We start from the raw sequence: 19961 nt of genomic DNA, 5'->3' as shown, positions 1-19961 counted from the left end.
TAAAGGAATGAAGCGGAAGGCAAGCTCTTGGGAATATAGAGAATTCTGCTGTAGAAAAGAGAATAGAGCAATCAGCCCCAAAGATAAATGTGTACCTGGATCGATAGGGCACCTTTGTCTGGTCACTTAGAAAGCGAATGGCTTCAGACCCTGCATTTATGCCATCAATGGCAGCATGGCACAAAAATGCTTTAGGTGAGCAGGACGTTCACTTCCAAGTACAATTCTGTGATTTAACTTCATATTAACAAGTATCCTAAGTTGACCATTTGAATGCTTTTAAAATTTTACACACATGCAAAACAATTGCAGTTATGAGTCCAGAAATAAGCATGGCTTTTTGAAATGATGGAAATCACAGTACACATTTGACCAACAGCAAGTTAGGAAAGAAGATGTAAGCTCACCCTGGATTTATCTGGTTAATCATCCCCACAACTTTTGAAAATAAAACTCTCTATAGTGAGTAGAACATTTAGGTCAGAAAAAGCATGCAATCTCAGGAGAATGTTAATAAATATGACAGAGATTCAAGAAAAGAACTACTTTTTAAACAAGTTTATTATTTTTTAAAAGCATCTGTGCAATAAAATAACTTTAAAAAATGTGTATCTCTGTATTCTTTCCACAATATATATCCAAAAAGGACAGCTTAGCATACATATCTAAAATTACAAAGCCATTTTCCAAAAGGTGCCCATCAATTGGGCAGGTTAGGGAATGGGAAACACACCACAGGAAACGGTTGGTTGGTTCTCTTGACAGGGTCAAGGAGAAACGGTTCTACTTAAAATGGATTACTTGGTGGACAAACGCCATCTTGTACAGCTGTATTTTATAAGGCCCTGCACAGGAGTGTGTCTGGCTGGTCCCCAGACGAAGGCTCGAGGCCCGAGAGCTCGGGCCAGGCTTTGGGCCACAGTTGAGCTCCCCTCTGGCCCAAGGGGTAGCCAAAAGCCTAGAGGCAGGGAGGGGTTGGCCAGGGAAGGCAACTGCTCCCACCCATTCAGGCTCTTTATGAGAAGGCACCAGGTAGTAACATCTTGTGCTAAAACCAGGTTTGCTAATGAAACCCTAAAAGGCAATGAACAGACATCATCCAAGCCATAAATCATGATTTTCAAGCCACAATAAGAGGGATCATACCAGATGGTTTTGCAGATGCCTCACCGGACACAGATTGGACTCCAGGCATTTGAGAGGCAAAGGTTGGGCAGAGGCATTGTCTGAAAGCAAAGGCACTTGGGGCAAGTTGATTTAGGGATACTAAAAGGATTCATCCAGGAGGAGAGCCATGTTAGTTAACAGTAGCAACAAAATCAGAAATCCTGCCTCTCTTCTGAGAGACACTCATCATTCCCACAAGCCTGCCTTTGAGCAGTAAAAGCCAAGTGCTGGAAACCAAATGCCACAGACAGATGTGCAGAATCCCCAGAAATATTTTTGGTTAGGGCTTTGGAAACACCAGGCTTGGCTAGCTCTTCGTGCAGAAATCTCCAATAATTAGCCACTGTATCCAGATTGTGGGATTTGAATCTGTGAGGGCAGAAACCCTCAACCCCTCAACAAAACCTCTGTCTTATAACGTGACCATAAGCGTTAGTGGTGTTTTATCCTCTCCCTCACAAAAATATCTTTTCTTGCATATTTTTCCTCATATTCTCCAAGATGCATTACAATTTTGCACCAAGAAGTCCGATGTTCTTAAGCAAACAGGAAAATAGCTGAACAAGAAGACAGAGTACTCAGGTGAAACTCTTGAATATAAGACCAAGCACCAGAGAGTCTTTCTGTCCTTTACAGAATCCAGATACTTTTCTCTTTCCTGGGGAAGCTTTTTCCACCTGAGGGTGTCCAGCCTTTGAGAAGGAAACTCCATGTTGCATTGAATCAGCAAGACCACATTGATTATAATTATCCCACAGAGGTGAGATTGTCAGAATCTACTTCAAGGGGGATCTCTTGTGTATGTTTTGATAAATTATGGAAAAGTTGGCAAGAGTCACCAAGAGTCAGCTCTATTCTCTCTCCTTTCTAGCCTTCTGCCCCCCACCCCAGTCACCCCTAGTCATCTTCTTCGCCCCCTCCATACATGTCAGCCAGCTTCTTGAAACGGTTGCCCCAGTCATTCAAGTAATCATAATCTTGGTCCTGGTCTCCATAGGAGGAATTGAGGGAACTGAGAGAGGTCGCCTCAGAGCCGTTGCCTTCGTAATCAAACACCAGCAGAGAGTCATAGGGGGGAGCAGTGGGGTCCATGTCTGCTGCCTTCAGGTTCTGTAAGAAGGGAAACAAACAAAACTTCCATTTGTTGAACAGTGGAGGAAGCTGATGACAACACTACCATCTCTCTAGAACAGTCTTTCTCAACCTGAGCAACTTTAAGACATGTGGACCTCAACACCCAGAATTCCCCAGCCAAATGAAGCCACACTTCTTAAGGTTGCTCAGGTTGAGAAACAATGACAAAGGGGTCACCAAATCTTTGGAGAAGCTGAAGAGAGTAGACCGTCTTTATCCAGGCTGTATGTATTGCTGCTCATCCACTATGATTTAGCTTTTGCGCCCACATTTTGCTTCTCACAAAATGCTTGGTCACCTGAGGTACCTGGAACAGGGTATCTCCCCACCAACTGGCTCTGGGTGCCACTCACCTCGTCGATGAAATTGCCTATCTCATCGGGATTGGCAGGACGTGGACGGTACTGTGGGGCTGGCATGAGGGTTGGAGCAACGTCATTCCGGGTGACTTCAGGGCGGGCATCCAGGCCTCGATGCAACTGGCTCAGATCGTAATCCTAGGAAGACAAGATGTCCTCAGGCTCTTGGGCAGAGGAAGAACTCCTAGACTTTGAGCTGACCAGAGTCAGGGTGAGTCTGGCAGACAGGCAGGAAGAAAACCTTCCTCCAGCACAGACAATGAACAGAGGAGACCTCTTCTTCCTTCCCTCGGAAGAACAAAATGGTTTTGTTTGGTCGATTTTCCTTTCACCAGAGCACTAACCCTCCAGGGATTCCTTTCTAAAACTCAGTTTAAATAGGTTGTTTTTACTAGAGCTGCTGGGGAATGTGCAAGCGGAACGGCCGAAATAAATCAAGCAAATGCCGGGCACTCTCGGAAGCTCCCTGCCAGTGCAAGTGGGGGGTGTTAAGTGGGACTACCACGAGCAGGAGCAGGAAAGTAAAGGGCTGTGGGGAGCAGAAACACAACTCAGGCCTGGGGGCCGGGGGGTGCTGAGGAGAAGCATCCTGGGCCCACCTGGTCCTCCTCCCCTCCGCCTTCTTCGTCGTAGTAGTAGACGTTGTCCCTCGTGTCGTCCTCTGGGAGAAGCAGCGGCTCCTTCACCTGCCTTCTCCTCCTCACGAACAGCAGCAGCAGCAGCAGCAATACTGCAAGGCAGGTCGAGAGGCCCCGTCAGCCACAAGCAGGAAGCTCATCCAGCTGAAGCAGGGACCACTGACCAGCTCCTGACACAACTTGAGACCCACTTGATGCCACCTTCCAGAACTTCGGTGCCAACAGAGATCCGGTCTCGGGAATACACTTCCTACCAGGATACCACCAGAGCACGAGGGTGGCCATTGATCTGAACTGCTCACAAGCAGATCAGTCTGGTGCTGAGCTCCAGCTTCATGGATGCCCACACAAGCAGAACTCTCTTCCTCTCATGGTTACCGAGCCAGAAAAACATGCCCGCCAAAATCTCGGACGAAGCAAATGTTTCCAGCAGCCAGGAATGAGAGAGAGAGAGCAATTCTCCCCAGCCTGGAGTAAAATCCAGGTCCTGGCCATCTCCACTGGCCAGAGTCTGCAGGACATCCAGGCCAGGCCAGGCCTGGGATGGGCCTCGCATCCAAGCGCCGGGAAGCCCGGCATTTTGCAGGTGGCCCCTTAAGAGGAGCAGCCCAGCTTCCCTGGGAGTAACAAGGAGAAAGGGTGCACAGTACTCACTCAGAAGGGCAAGGATGCCCCCGAGGATGCCCAGAATGGCGGGGGTCTCTATTCCTGCTGGCAGAAATGCCTTTCGATCACAGTTTTTGGCTGACCCGTCACAGTTACAGACACTGGCCTTGACTGTGGTGACATGAGAGAGCCCCTGGCCATCGGTCAGCTTGAGGGCGATGTTGTATTCCCCAGGCTCCAGATGCTTGATCAGGTTAAGTGTTAGACTGTCTGCAAAGGACACACACCCAGAATGTGAGTCAGAGCTGGATAGATCCATGCTCTAAAGCACTAATTTAAAAACTAATGAAGTCATTAATAGTTCTGAATGTCAACACTAATGACATCTCCCTCTGATACTTTAACACAAATTTTGGAGAGGAGAAGGAGGAAAGAGTTCAGAGGAAAACAGGAAGTTTTGATGCAGTGTCTCCTGTTGCTGGACCATCTGCTTCCCTTGTTCTGCAAAGAGTGACCACTCTCTTCCTACCTTTGTTGGTCTCGACTGTCCAATTGGCACCGGAGTCAAATTCCAGCTTTGCGAGGAAGGGGCTAGTGTTGGGCGGCATATCCTTGTCCACAATGCTTAACACCTGGGGCTCTGGATTGCGGTTGCAGATGTCGAACATTCGGGGATCGGGTTCTGGCCAGTTGTCATTCACATCCTCCAGGTGCAAAAGGAGAGTACCCGTGCCAGTGGCCGGCTCGTTCGCTGGACAGAGAGGGGAGGATGAGTCAGTTCCACAGAGGAAGCAGCGAAGGCACTGGGCCTCAGGACAGCAACCTGGACTCTCCATAGGAAGGCATCAGGCCAGCGATACTGTGGTACCAGAACAGTATTTCTCAACCTTGGCAAGTTGAAGAAGGGTGGACATCGATGCCCAGAATTCCCCACCCATCTTCAAGTTGCCATGATTGAGAAACAGTTTTAGAAGGACAAGGCTGGTTTTCTCCAGGCCCTCTCAAAACTTGTGTACAGGAATGGGAGGCCTCCATGTCTATCTCCCCCTGCAACTCCTCAAATATTGAATCATGGCCTGAAAGGACACATTTTCCCAGTGCAATCTGGAGTTTGGGGTCCCCTGTGGGGGCCAGAGTTTCAGGTTGGCCCTTCCCACCAGCTACGCCACAAAGCTCCTGCCCTAGTGGCAATTGCTTCTGCCATGCTTTTAACCAGCTGTTCCTCCTGCTTTGGTGGAGGTGTGGAGAACTCATGTTCAGAGTTCTCTGATGAGGGGCTGAGGAGGCCCCATTGTCACAGCTCCCTTATCATGGAACATTTAATCTACCTGGAGGCCACTAGTTCTTATTCCGGGTTTGGAGAATGGTGCCATATTGATATGGATCGCACACCCGTCTTAATTCTAGAAGTCTTTTATTTCTGCTTTGTATGGTTTCCTTGCCAGAAAAGGCACTTTCTGACAACAAACACACTCTGCTAGAGAGAAGTTCCCTGAAGATGGACTCCAGCAGAAGTCCGAAAACTCAGAAGATGAAACCTTTGGTCCTGGTGACCGACCCAGATTGGATCCTGCAACATTATCCTGGGACACGTAGATTCGCCTTCATTCATAACAAACACGGAGTCTGAGAGGCCTCCTCCTGGCGAAGGAGGCCCTGGTGGGTCTGGAGAAATGCCAGAGAAGGGCAGCATTGCCAGGTGCCCATATAATTGGGTGGCATCATCCCTCAATTTCCCCTCCCCCAACTCCCCAGGATATTTTTGGTTTGGGTATAAGACAAAATGTAGAGTTTGGGGGGTGGGGGGAAGCTTACCATTGTCGCTTGCCACAATGATGGCTTTGTAAATATCATCCTTCACAAAATCTGACTCTCGATCTAGGAGGGCCTTTGACACAATCAGGCCCGTTTCGGGATCAATTTTCAGCCAGCCTGCAGGGTCACTCCTCATCGAGTATCTGCAAGAAAACCAGTCCCAGGCTCAGCCAGCATCTTTGAAACCAGCGGCCTGCAAAGCTCCTGGGTTTCCCTGTTCAAAATGATCAACTTTGAAACAAGCATCTTTGCACAGCCCCGTACCTGAGGGTCTGCTGCAGGAACTTGTCAGGATCCTGGGCTGTGTACTGAGCTATTGGTTGTCCAAGAGAAAGATCTTCAGGCTTTGACACCCTCAGTTCGGGAGGAACGAAGACCGGGGGTTCGTTTTTATCGCTCACATTGACGGTGATAGTGGCCGTGGACGTCGGGAGGCGGACAGAAAACTCAACCTCGTTCACTACGGTCACTTTGAGAATATATTGGTTTTTGGTCTCATAATCCAGTTCCTGAAAGGTCAGGAAGAAGGGAGAAAAGGAGAGTTGACTTGGTCTAAGTGGAACCTCACAAGTTGACATTCCAGCAGGATATGGGGCTGGGGATACACAGAATTCTAGCCTGCACGACGAGGGGCCCACGGCTCACCTTTGCTGTGGTCAAAAGACCATTGTTGGTGTCCGGGTCAGTAGTGACCACAAAGTTTGCCTCCTCGTTCCCTTTCACAATTCTGTACTTTGCTTTCCAAGCTAAGCTGTTCTCTTCATCTGCATCTTTGACCTTCAGGATGGCAACCATGGCCCCCACCTCATTCTCAGGCACAATCACATTGTACTGCAAAAGAAACAGAGCTGTCAGAGGAGAGCAAGCACCTGTCTCCACTGGGGGGAAGGTTCAACTCCAGGCAATGGGAGGCCGCAAATTCCACCAGGCACCTCTGCAGAGAAAGTGCAGGATGTGGCTGAGTAGTTTTGCACGACAGGGAGAGGAGTTTCAGGCCCCAGGGAGACACCAGCATGGCCAAGGGCAAGGGGGGGGGCACAAGTCCCCACATTACCAGGAGGGGGTCGAAGATTGGCGGGTTATCGTTCGCATCGGTGATGGTAATCACAGCCGTCCCAGTATTGCTTAAGCCTTGTCCCAGCAGGTCAGTCGCTTGCAGGATCAGCGTGTACTGGGGAATCCTCTGCAAAGAAGCAAACATGCACCCTACAACACTCTGTGCTGGTGGGTGGGAGGGAACGACCTTGGGAGACGGAGGAAGAGCTGCAGTCTGGCCTGTTGTGGAAAAGGCCTCAGCCACAGCAGGAGGGAAGGCGAGGGGAATGCTTCAGAAGGGACCCTCCGTAGTTTTCCGGAAAGGAATTGGAGAGGAGGGGAGAAATACTTCCAGTCTGGCAAGATTCTGTTCATGTCACCCAACCATCAATGTAGCCCTCAGGGTTGTGCTTCGCATCTGGACTACCTTGTAGAGCTAACAGTAGCTCCCTTTAGGGAAAACAAGGATTCTTCCCTTGCTCACTCTGGTGAAGCAGTATAAAATCAACAGTAAAAATGCAGCCCTCCCCATGATTAATCCCCATCTGCTTGGACCCCCCCCCAACCTGTCCCAGCATCCGGCATTTACCTCTCGGTCCAGACCTGACACAACCACGCTGATCAGGCCGGTTTCATTATTGATAGTAAACATCTGTTTTTCTGGTTCAGGTTCCTGGCTGAGGATGGAGTAAGTGATGACCCCATTATAGGAGTCAATCGCATCGTCTGCATCTGTGGCTGTCACTGTCATCACAGACGTTCCTGGGGACACCCAACAGAGGGACTGCTTAGAGCCTCCCTTGAAACAAGCGCCGGAGTCATGCATGAGCCCAGCACCATCCTTGCCTGTCAGCTGAAAAAGCGTCTGGCTTCTGGGCAACTACAAGCACCTCCGGCTGTCACAGGGACTGGCCACTTAATGCCACAGCTGCATTTATGAGCTGGCATTGACTGGACAGTCTGAGGTTGCAATCTGGATGTTTTTGACCAAGACTGTTCTTCATTGTCCAGGAGGGATTGTGCCTGCGTCACAGAGAGCAGCAACAGGAGTGAGGTTTCTGTAACCTCAACCAGATTTCCCTACCTGGTTTAGCTCCCTCTTCCACAGACCCTTTGAAGACGCTCTGGATGAACTGTGGACGGTTGTCATTCTGGTCACCAACATTGATGATCACCTCCATGGGGTCCTCTGCTGTCTGGCCATTGGCTAACACCGCATGGGAAAACAGCTGCATTGAAGATGGAGAAAGGCCGTTGTTCACCAGGGATGAAAAGAGAAGCCAGGCAGCATTTTTCACTGAGCAGAACTTCATTGGAGAGCCTGCCCTGGGATGGAGGTCCCCAGGAACCTCTCAGACCCTCTAGAGTCAGACCCACCACGAAAGGGGATGGGAAATTTTTATTGGACAGAAAACACAGATGCTTCAGGAGCAAGAAGGTAGCGGCCTTCCTCAAGAGTCGCCTGCTTCTAGAAGGGGTTTCTGGAAGGACTTTCTGGTAGGAAAGAAACCCCTCTGCCGACTCACTCTAGTGGGGCAGCAAACGGCCTGGCAGCGGGCCTGGCCTCCTGGAGGACACAGTGGCCTTTGCCATCCCTCCCAATCCACAGGGCAGATTTCCAAGCACGTGGCCCTCCTCAGCCACCCAATGCAGCCGCCACAAATTGAAAGCAAAATGAACAACCACAGCAGATGACTTGGACGCACCTGGTAGCGGGGAATCTTCTCCCTGTCCAGCGGGCGAGTCACCTTCAGCATGCCAGTTTCCCTCTCGATGATGAAGGTGCCAACTGGAGGGCTGTCGGCCCCCTGCCCAGTGATGCTATAGTAGACGGTACCCTCTTTTTCTTTGCTGGACTTGACCTGATTGGGGAGATGGGGTGTGAGAGGTCAGCGATGGGGGTGGTCCTGCAGCCCCTTCCACCTTCTGAACGCCAAAGGGAGAACTGGGGCAGGGCCCGGGGGCGGTCTGGGCCAGAGCAGACCGTGGGGGCAGCGTTGCCTGGCCCAATGCAGAAATGCGGGCCCCAAAGCTTGGCTGAAGGGAGATCCAAGGGGTTTAGACAAAATGTACACTCAGCACTGCCGCAATCTGAAATGTTTGGGGTCCTGCAGCGAGACGGGCAGCAAACAAATTCAATAAAAAAATTCCTGACGGGAAACTAACTAACTTAAAAATGTGCAAGAGAATCCCAGTAGAAGGTGCCAGAAGCAAAGTCCTTACCGCCACCAGGTTCTTGGGGAAAGGCCCCCTCTCGTTCTCAGAGCAAAGGATCGGAGGGATGACCCAGTCTCTCTTTTGCCGCCTCAGGCCAGGTGAAGACCTTGGAAAAAGCAGCACCTCCGCCTGAGCAGCCGGACGGGTCTCCTGTGAAGAAAGACAGGGGTCTACGGTTCTGCATGCAAGGAAGGAAGGAAGGGGTGGCTCTTGTTCCCAAGACCAGCAAATTCTCCCCCATGGAAGCAGAGAAAGGGAGTGCATACCCCATGCGAGGGCAGCCGGTGATGGCCGGGATGCTGGAACTGCAGGGTCACTCTGGCTGAATGTTTCCTGCCTTCCATGTCCCACGTGTGCACAAGAAAGCTCAGTTCCTGGTCATGGAGATGCAGGGGCCGTTTCACCACAACCACACCATCCGGATGCAACGTGAAGTGTGAATCCTGGGAAAGGAAGGCTCCTGGGCTCCTCCCTGCGCAGCCCTCGAAGTCCACTGGAAGGTTGAGAAAGACAGAGACGGTGACCGGGGAGTCCAGGCAGGATCACCAGCCTACTCTTGCCAAGCTGCCTTGGCCAACCCTGCTCACCAGGGGGCGCCAGTGTGACACCACTAGAAGCAGAGGCTGCTTTTTAAACACAAACAAGGCAGAGTCTGTCCTGCTGGCTGCCACTCCCAGCCTCGGGTTCAGCCTCACCAGGTGCCTCCAAAACTCATCAGGAGGGAGGCAAGAAAGCCGCCGCAGGGGGTCCTGGCACGGGGGGGGGGGCACGGGCTGCTTGTGCTGTTTCTCCAACCATCTCAGCCCACCTCCCCATCGCTGCAGGAAAAAAACAAACTTCGTGGCCTGCCATAAGCAGCGCTCTCCGCCCCAGCCCTGGTATTTTGACCCAGGGAGGTCTGCTCTAGCCCCGCGGAGAGGTTGAGCCCAGGGATGCGCCTGTTGCAGCCTGGTTCGTTCTCATCATCCTCTGCCAAGATGCCCTCAGAGGAGGGCAAGAAGCTTCTCTCCAAGGCCCCCTCCCAAGGAGGGCAGCAGGTCCACCCTTCTCTCCAAACAGGGCAAAAGGTCCCTGGTCCCTGGCTGGCCCAGAGAAAGAGATCCACGCACCTAGTCAGGCAGATTCTACCAAGTGCTCCTCCCCACTTTCCAGGATTTGATGCTTTACAATACGCGGCATCTGAAGGGTAACCCTGGTCCACTCCATTCACTCCGCCTCTGGAGTTTCACAACAGGTCAGACCCAAAACTGACCACCCAGGCTGGGCTCCCACAACACACTAGACTAAAAGGCACCTTGTTTCTGTGATCACAAGAAACGATGCAGGTTTATCTACTCTGCCAAGCAGGTCGCCCGGGAGGCTGATTCGGGTTTGTTAGGCTTGTTAGGTGCCCCCTGCAGGGGACACATCTGCTTTCCCCAGCCCAGCTCGAAGGCAGAACCATCGCTGAGACAAGACCTTCCTTCTCTGCGATGGCTGGCAGAGGCCACAGTCCAAAGAGCAGGGAGTTTGGGACAAGGGGAGACTCCACAGCCCCCTCCCCCGACCAAGTCTGAAGGGGAGGCTGAACCGGTGGAGCTGCTGGAGCTGAATCAATGCAGAAGGTGCCGCGTGGGGCATAGGCAGCCCCTGCCCAGGAATACCCACCAATGGCAAGCTCCCTCACCCTCCCAGGATTGAGGGACACCCAGGGAGATTGTGATTTATACAGCTGTGAGACCCAATCCTCAGCTTTGGGGAAGCCTTCTTATCTCTCACATCTGCTTTTGGGGTTCATTCACAGCTTTTCTTTCCATAAGAAACAGCTGGGAGGGGCCATCTGAGTGAGAGGCTGGGCTGCCCCTCTCTCCCTCCCTCCTTTGGCCCCGGGCCCCCAGGCAGGCTCTGCCCTGGACTCGGAGGCCCAGAAGCCACCTGGGCACACAGCAGTCCTGCCAGCATGCCTGGACTCCTTCTGGGGGGGAGGGGGGCAGGGAAGGCAGAGGGCGTGGAGGGAGCTCAAGCTGGTTCCTCCAGCCAGCCCACTTTGGGAGGGGCGGTGCTCAATTCCTCTGCCAAGCCTGGGCAGGAGAGGGTTCTTCTCGCCCTGGGAGGAGCGCCTGCCTGCCTGCCTCCTGCTGGCGTCTGTGCAAGCCCAGGCAGGCTCCGCAGGGGAGGGCCCACGGGAGGGGAGGTGCTCACATCGCAGGCCAGACCCTCAGCACTGGAAGAGCCAAACGTGGGAAAGGGGGCTCCAGAGGAAATCCCCTCCCCCCCACCGAGCCCCAGGTTCTCCTTCGCAAGATGCAGGGATGGGGGATGGGAAGCCACACTTCAGGGGGTGACCCCCCCCACACTGATCTTTGGTCTCCCCTGGAGCAGGTGCAGACCTCTGATGTCTCCTTCAACTGGGGAGGGGCTGGATGAAGGGAGCAAGTGATGGTCCACAAGAGAGGCGTCTCCTGGGCCCCCGAGCTGCCCAGAAAGGCATTTAACCTGCAGGCATCTCCGTCTTTCCAGGGCCAGGTGGAATGAGAAGCTTTTGGGGTAAACCGATGAAGTCCCTGCACTCTAAAGGCTTTTAGGATGTTTTTCTCCCCTCCCATCTAATCTCCCTTGCAAAGTAGGGCCACATGTTCATTCCAGCCAAGACCTTAGTTCCATGCATTCCTCAAAAAAGAAAAGCCATTGGCTGTCTTTTCTTCTTTTTAATGTGGCAAATCTTGTGATTTTATTTTTGTAACAACCATCTTGGGACCTCAGTTTTCTTATTAAAAAGTTTCTAGTCCTCTGTCCAGGAAAATGGGCTTAAAAGCCTACTTCTCTGCCCCTCTTTACTGACAGCAGCGGGGTCCGGCCTCTCTCGTGCTTCTCTGGAAGACCCAAACCCTCCAGGGCATCTTTGGCTCATAAACCTCAAGAGGGGCCCACCCCCATTTCACCTCGACTAATCCAGGCCGCTGACCCCCAATCCTTTGCAATTGAAGGGGGAAGCCCTGCACCCCCTGGCTGGATCTGAACCGGCTCTGAGCCCAGAGGACTCTGCCTGCCTGCCTGCCTGCCTCCCCCAGGCTGTCTTGCCTCTGAAAAGACACTGGCAAGGGAAAGAGGGGAAGGGGCCGCAGGGACTGATGGGCCCCTGCCCCTAAAAGCAAGCTCTTTTTTCTCTGCTCAAAATTAAAAACAAAAATTCCTGCCCCTGAAACAGGAAAAAGCAGAAATTAAGATTAATGCCTGGGAAGAGAGGTGAACAAGAGGGTGGCTGGAATGTCCCCTTCCCCATTTTAGTGGTGGCTCGTATGGATTCTGAAGAGTCAGAATGAACCAGCCCCACCTCCTCATGCAAGGCCAAATATGGGCAGAGCTTCCTTGGTGGTTTTATCAGGAAAAGAAAATAATCGTGTCATCTTCCCACATTCCAGCTCAGGGTGGGGCGCATCAACATGATAGCCACAAAAAAAGGCCCCACTTCCTCATCCGGGCCACTCCCTCCCGCCAAGGGGTTGGTCAGTGGAACCGAAGGTTAGGAGAGTCCTTTCCCGAAGGGAAAGTCCTGATTCACAGCACACTGCAAGAACCTGCAGAACTCCTGGCCACGAGATGCATGCTAGCCACCTTCAAGGAAGCAGGGCATGTTAAAAGTATTTCTTGTTCTCTTTGGAATAGATGTGTGTGTGTGTGTATATTTCCCCCCCATTTGTCCAATTCTGGACAGGAGGAAGAACACACATGGTGGCGGCTGCTGCCACGTTTTCAGAGCGTGGCACAGATTGAGGAACAGATATTCCTCAATGTACAATCACTCGTTTAGTGACTGAAATTACAAAGGCTTTGAGGAAACCAACTTACAAGCGGCCCTCCTGCTTATGACTGTCACGGCGTCCCCACAGCACAATTTGGGTGCTTGGCAGCCACCATGAATTTACAACGGTTGCCGCATCCTGGGGGGTCCTGTGATCCCCATTTGCGACCTTCCCAGCTGGCTTCTGACAAGCAAGGTCAACGAGGGAAGCTGGATTCGCTTAATGACCGCGTGGTTCGCTTAACAGCTTCAGTGACTCACTTAATAACAGGTGGCAAAGAAGGCCATAAAACCAGGCACCTCAGTTAACCACTGCCTTGCCTAGCCAGCTGTGGCTACAGGCTGAGGACGCCCCGAAACCTGGCTGGCCAGGACAGAAAAGGAGGGACAATGAGCAGAGCCAGAAACCCAGGAGGATTCCAGGAAGCCACCAATGGCTGCACGCCTTGACTGGCAAAGCCCGCCTCCTGCCCCGCCCCACCTTGAGCCCCAGGCGGGCCCTTCCCTGCCTCAGGGCCACCATCCCTGCCGGCACTGAGTGCTGCCTGTTTCCCCCCCACCCGTGTGACGAAAGTGGCCCTGGCGTCACCTCCGACAGCCAGGGAAGGAGCGGGGGAAGGTCATCCGGTGCCTCGGATGTGTCAAAGGAGGCGGGGGGGGCAATTCCCTCCCCCCCCTCCCGGGCAGGAGCCAGACTCTCGAGCAGTGACCTCATCTTGGAGTTTCACCATGACTTTCCAAGTTGCAGAACAAGAGTTTCACCTGAAAGCTGATTCAGAGGACTGAAGCTTTCACCAGCCCCGTGGGAGTTTCCCGCTCTGAAAAGTCTCTCTTAAATTGGGTGAAGCAGGTCAGTTGGTGGGGGGAGGGGAGGCAAATCCCAGAAATGCAGCAAAGGACGGAGGAAGACCCCCTGTGGGGCTCCAGGAGGAAGCCTTGTCTGCAGAAGGAGCCACAGGGGTTGAATCAGGACCCTGGGGCTGCTTAGGGAGGGTCTGAGGCTGCCTGCCTGAGGCTGCTTCTATTTGCCCAGGTCAAAACCTGCCTTACCGAAGTGGCACTGCTTTCCTTATGGCCACCTTGCTGGAATAGCGGGGGGGGGGGGGGCATAAGGCTCAGTGAGACTCAGCTGGCAGAAGGCAGATCCTGGCATCTCCAAGCTGGGCTAAGCCATGGAGCCAGCAAGGCAGCTGCCTAGCCCCCAGGACGCTGCTGCATCTGGGTTTGAGACCCTTGGCTCTGGAGGGGTCTGAAGGGGGTCAGTGGGGTGAGTTTCCCCGCAAACATTCATTTCCACAGCAAGAGCAGCAGGAGGATACAGCTCTGGCTCTAATTACAGGGCAGCCTTTGCTCCTGGGCCTCCTAGGTGGGACCCAGGCCCACTCCCTGCCATGCCTGAGGGCTGATCTGAGCACTGGCTAGAGGTGGCCCCTCCCTTGGGGCTCCCAAGGCTGCCTAATTACACCCCTGCCCAGTCACTGAGTGTGCCAGCTTGGAACAGGCTGGCTTTCCTCTTTCATTTGCAGAGATGTGGCCACCTGGGCTCTGAGGGCCAGGGGGGCTTCCCTTGATCATCCACACTCGGGCCTCGTTTGCATAAGGTGTGTAATCAGGTGGGTGGAAGGCCAGATGCTCCATCACCCATGCAACACCCATGCATCATATATATATATATATATATGATTTCTGAGAAATGCCGAGCCAAGATTTTGAAACAAGCCATCTTATGAACAGCCTCCAGAGGCAGATCAGAGCGTGCTTCGCCCAAGAGGGCAAACATTTGGACACAGGAGGCTGAGCTAAGGCTTTGGTGGATTGAAGGCCACCAAGTCCAACGAGGGCAGAGGCGCGAATCAAGGCTCAGCCTCTCAGTCATGGAGCCACGTCTGATGGAACCTCTTGCCAAACAGCTGGAGCAGATGGCCCCAAAGTCTCAGAGAAAACCACAGGAAGAGTCACACCAGAGATGCACTGGGACTCATTCTGGAGCAGCAAAACCTGACTCAGCTTCCTTTAAATGTTGCAATGCGTGAATAATGAAAGTATTGCGTGCATACACACTCACACACTATGTTGAGGAACAATTCGAAAGGGTCCTTGAGGTCATCAACTCCTACCAGTAGCTCAGCACAAGGATCAAACCTCAAACATGCCCCACCAATGGCTGCCTAGTCTCCAACCAGCCACATCTATCAAAGGGGATCCTCTTTCGCACTCAGACTACGCTAGCTGAACCTGGAAAACAACATGGGAAACCGATGCAAAGGTGGCCCCCAGGAAAGAGAGACCGCTCCGGAGGAACTCTTAAGATGGCAGCAGACCAGAGACACACAGAGAGTTACAAGACATTCAATTCAAGGCAGTCCCTTTTAGCCGCCTTTCAAAGTTTGACGCCACACCTTAAAAACTATTAAGAATAAAGGTTCAAGTCCTTTTATTATTCACAGCAGCACTCAGTAACAGCTCCAGTTCAGACTGGAAAAGAAAGCAAGGTAGCTATTGAATGAGCAATTTGTCCAAATAAAGGTCCCTGTGAATGCAGATGGCCTAAGACGGGGTCCCCAAGCCCCGGTCTGTTGACCAGTACCGGGCCGCGGCATGTCAGCAACTGGTCCGCACAAACAAAGAAAGCCCCATCCACAGGATGCAGGCAGCACACAAAACCATGTCCCCTCTGGTTGGCGGAAAAACCTCTCTCCACAGAACTGGTCCCTGGTGCCCCAAAGGTTGGGGACCTCTGGCCTAAGAGGCTGATTAAAGGGAGTCTTAATCATAACAAGGCCTGGCCTAAGAAAGCTGTCCTCCCATCTAATGCCAAGCAATACACAAACCAGGGCTCACAGACCAACATGATGACAGACTAGAGAAACTTACTCTCAGAAACACAAGGCTTGAAAAATGGAAGAGGCAACATCGTTTTAGACCAGCCCTCTTCCCCTTGATTGCTATGTCCAGATCTACAGTTGCCCTGAATTCAGTTTTTCTGTCCCTGACAGTCTCCCGTCATTCGGAACTACGTGCAACTCCCAGACTTTCCAGCACTTCTGGAAGGCATCTGGATAGAGGAGCTGGTAGAGCATCTGATGAACCAGGTAAAACCAACTAGACAAGTTTTGTTCTGCTGGTGGCTTTGACAATGCTGTTTCTGAAGATGATCCACAAAGGCTGAAAGGCCTCCAGAATTATCCATGAAAACCTTAGAACACTGGAAAATATTTGATTCTTTTGTTCTGTAAGCAGCTGAGAAAATATTTAAAATTCTTAGCCACAGACATTACATTTGTTGGCACCCAAGTGGGTGTGTAAGTAGCTTTCATGGACAATCCATTGTAATTTAACTTGGTTTAGCCTTTTTGTTCATAGAGGCCATTGAATAATCAAAACTTCCCAGAAAGAAATGAACTAAGGACAACATACCAAAATATGTTATGTTTTGGTAGTATTATTTTATGCAGAAGGGGTTGGATGCTTCTTGAGTCGAAAGAAGCTTTAAAGTTTTAAAACTGCAACACAAGTGCAGTAATAAAACGATATTCACTTTTCACTCGAGGGATTTCCTCCTCTCAGCCCCACAAAGAGTAGAAACCCTGGGCTCCATTTGCAGCCTTCCCCTGTCTCTACCACTGAGACTAAAACCAATCCCTTGTTCCCTCCTGCCGTGTTTGCCCTGAGCCGAGTCTGCTTCACAAGACCAGGACTAACCTCTGGGCAGATCACAGGTTCTCCCCAAGCCCCTGAGTGAAACCCACTCACTGCTTTCACAAGGACATGAGCTGAGGGGAGATCAGATTTGGGTGTGCCTTTCTTAACGTTAGGCCAGACAATAAGTGTCTGTGGAGATGCTCAATCATCCAGGTCATGGTTGCCCCAAAAGTGCTTTTTTTTTCCCCCTTCCAACAGGCAACTGTATTTTCTTGGCTTTTTCTTTGAAAATGTTTCACTTCTCATCCAAGAAGCTTCTTCAGTTCTGAAGTTCTGAACTGAAGAAGCTTCTGAGATGAGAAGCAAAATGTTTCCAAAGGGAAAAAACAAGAAGGTCCAGTTGCCTCTTGGAAAAAGCAACCTCCGACGGCCAGCAATAAGCCACATTGTTTGACCCCAAGTACGGTTGTACTTTCAAAGTCTGGCTATGTGAAAACTAATCTAAGGTCTCTTTGAAATTAGCTGGTACCAGAACATGATTAAAATGTTCCACTCAGTTTCTCTTTGTTGCAGACTCTTCATTTCATATTTATCATCAACTCAGCCACCTGAAGATCTTTCTGAACTGTTCCTCCCACATCTGTTCTTCATAGCAAAGCACACATAGAAATTTTTTTCTGGACACTTGTTGAAGAAGCTGGCATTAAGGATTCCCGAAAACAAAAATATATACTGAATGAAAAAATCCTAACTGATGCACTGAGAGCCCTGAAGAGGCCGGGATTGGAGTTAACTCCCCAGTTATGCAAAAGAGCATCCTGGTTTGGCTCTGCAGCTGCTGCCTCGGGTGCCGGATGTGAACAGTGAAAGTGCCCAGATCAAAAAACCAGCACCAACCCAGTACGGCAGGGGGAGGGCTAGGCCGGGTGTTGGGAAACCAGCTTGGACCCTTGCTCGGTTTGTGCTGAGAGGCAAGGTCAGTTCGGAGGGACTTTTTGAAGCAGGGCTGAAAAATCAGCAGCTCGGCTGAAGCCAAGTAAATGATTCACTGGAGGCTGTTGACACAGCACAAGGGGCAGCCACCTCCTCTCAGGCTCATCCCAACGGCTCAAGTGCCAGCAGGAAGCCAGAAGCGACCATCAGAGTTCAAACAGTGCTTGTGTGCGCCTACACACACACACACACACACACCGCCTGTGCAGGCCCAACCCTGCCCAGCTGCAAGGAGAAGCAGGCCTCACCCTCCTGCCAAGCTCCACCTTGCTTTGCCAGAGGAGGAAAAGGCCAGGTGGAAACTACCTGAGCCAGGCAGGTAACCCGTGCCTGGCTCCAAGGACAGCAGGGAGGCTGCTTCCCAGCTGTCCCTCTCACTGGGCCTTGACTGGAAATACCTGCACGGCTTCCTTGGGGTGTCTCACCACAGAGCTCAGTTCGGGAGAAAGCTGAGGCTTCCTCTTCCTCCCTCGGGCTGCCGCCGAGGGCCACAGCCTTGGGCCTTCCTCTTACATTTTACATTTTAAACTGCCCCAGACAGGAACTCTGGGAACTTCTTAGCATGACTATATTTTTATTTATTTGCAATGTACATTTCTAAGTTGCCAACAAATCTGGGAAGCTTACAAGGTTTAAAACCAGAAACAATATATTGAAGTCATTAATACAAAGACAGCAACCCTGGAGGTGGAAATTATTCTTGGAAATACTTCCAAGCTGCCCCACTGCACCAAATTCTGGATGGATTGCAACATTATTTAAAAACTTTACCAGAAAAAACAATAAGAACAAAAACAAAATAAATTAGTAAGCAGTGTAGTCAACCCTCGCACGTGAAGCACTTGGTCTAATGGAGCTGAATAAGATCAGCCTTTTGAGGACTGAAATTCATCCTTCTGGATGGAAACTCCCACTTTTAATGCTTCACTGAGTGGTCCTCCGTCTTAAGAGAGACAGAAGGTCGCCATACCCATTTTACAGATTCCCCAAAGAGCCGACACTTTCCCTTTCACAAAGCAGGAAATGGAAAAGGAATCTGAATGCAACCCAAATCTCCTCTCCTTCCTCCAACGCCAGCAGCAGCAGCACAAGATGCCCTCCTATCTGGAAGGGGGGGAACACCATTCACTCTCTCCCTCACCCTCCAGCCAAGACTGGGCAGCCAGCAACGGCCCAGGGGGTCTCTCACCTCTGCCCAGCTTCTGGCCCCTCTGCAAGGCCCGCCTGGGCACCCCGAACATGTAGGCCTCCAAGTTGAATCCTGGCCGGCAAGAGGCCTCTGCCCCGTCCACGCTGAGCACCTTTTCACCCTGGGAAGCCAAAGACGGGAATCAGGGGAGGTGGGGGGGGTGCACAGCCCAAAAGGCGCCCTGACCCACTCATCCAGAGGAAGCCCCTGGGGAAGGAAGTGGGGGTCTGGAGCCCCCGGAGCCCCCCTGGGGCAAAGCCTTCCGAAGGGATCACAGAGTCCGAGGTGGAGCCTCCCAGCAGAGGAAGGTTCCGGGCCAGAGACCCAGGGGAAGGGGGAGAGTGGGGCCCTGCTGGACCCAGGAGTGGCTGGGCGGGGAAGGGGAGCTGAGGGGCGCTCAGAAAACAAGGCGGGAAAGAGACCCATCAGCCACTCCCTGGGAGGGGTCCCCAACGCGGCTAAGCCGAAGGGCTCCGGCGGCCGGAGCGGCAGCACCCGCCCCGTCTTACCTGGAGCAGCAGCAGCAGCAGCAGGCCGAGCCCCGCCTGGGTCCCCATCGCAGCAAACTTTGCCTCGGCCAGGCTGCCGCTCCGGTTGTGGCAGGTGAGGCTCCGCCCGCACAGGAAGCCCCGCCCCAGGGAGGAGGGGGCGGCGCCCGGCGGCCTCGCCCTGCCCCCGCTCTGGCCCGCGGGATCCGCAGGTGCGGCCGGGCGGGGGGGCGGGAGGGGGCGGACCGGCCCTTGCCCGCCCGCTTTCTCCCTGCCGGCCCTGGCCGAGCGCTCGGCCGCCAAAGGCGCCCCCGGTGGCTTCAGCCGCCGCCCGGCTGCTCCCCGATGGCTACGGCCGCCCGGGCCAGGGAGAGGAGGACGCCTCCTTCCCAGCTGCGGGGGGCAGAAGCCGCCGGCTCCGAGGGCGCCCTCGTCGAGCCCGGGCGCCCGCTTGGGCGGAGGGGCGCCTTGCGCGGGCGGCGCCGGGGCTCCTGGGCGAGGGTGGCCGGGAAGAGCTGCATGAAACTGCGCCGCTGTGGCCCGGGGAGGGGCCGAGGGGCAGCGGCGCCGGGGCCGTCGGAGGAGCGCTCGCCAGTCTGCGCCTTCCGCTGAGCTGCCCGGGAACTGCCTGAGCCGAGGGGCGGCCAAGTCTGCGCCACGCGTGAGCCGGGCTTGCTGACTGAATCCCAGGCGGTGGTGACCCCGGCGACCCCGGAGCGATCCGGTCCTTTGGCCTGGAGTTGCGAGCGCTTGCCCTCCGAGAGGCGGCGCTCGCGCCGGGCAACCCCACTCTTCTGCGGCCCACGCGGCGCGGGGCTGCACCGGGCATCCCTTCCCGGGCAGGGCGGTGCGGGGGCTGCGCTCCCCTCGCAATGCTGGCCTCCTCTCGTCCCGGGC

At 53.1% G+C, this 19961-nt stretch overlaps 1 protein-coding gene across 1 annotated transcript; it reads right to left on the bottom strand.

The window, feature by feature from the left end:
- Window positions 1–562: 562 nt before the first annotated feature.
- On the bottom strand, window positions 563–19096 carry LOC107283520 (B-cadherin). The gene is made up of 16 exons (XM_015811441.1): window positions 19086–19096; window positions 18577–18697; window positions 9238–9464; window positions 8978–9121; window positions 8461–8616; window positions 7839–7983; window positions 7344–7516; window positions 6774–6902; window positions 6365–6550; window positions 5984–6228; window positions 5720–5862; window positions 4434–4655; window positions 3953–4174; window positions 3260–3390; window positions 2655–2798; window positions 563–2277 (listed from the first exon to the last, which is right to left on the bottom strand). The coding sequence occupies exons 2-16, from the start codon at window positions 18626–18628 to the stop codon at window positions 2065–2067; spliced, it is 2532 nt and encodes an 843-aa protein (XP_015666927.1). The 5' UTR covers window positions 18629–18697; window positions 19086–19096; the 3' UTR covers window positions 563–2064.
- Window positions 19097–19961: the final 865 nt, after the last annotated feature.

The sequence above is a fragment of the Protobothrops mucrosquamatus genome, unplaced genomic scaffold (genome assembly GCF_001527695.2).
Source record: "Protobothrops mucrosquamatus isolate PMUCROS unplaced genomic scaffold, P.Mucros_1.0 scaffold41, whole genome shotgun sequence".
In the NCBI taxonomy this organism is placed as follows: Eukaryota; Metazoa; Chordata; class Lepidosauria; order Squamata; family Viperidae; genus Protobothrops; species Protobothrops mucrosquamatus.
This window is presented reverse-complemented; position numbering and strand designations above follow the sequence as displayed.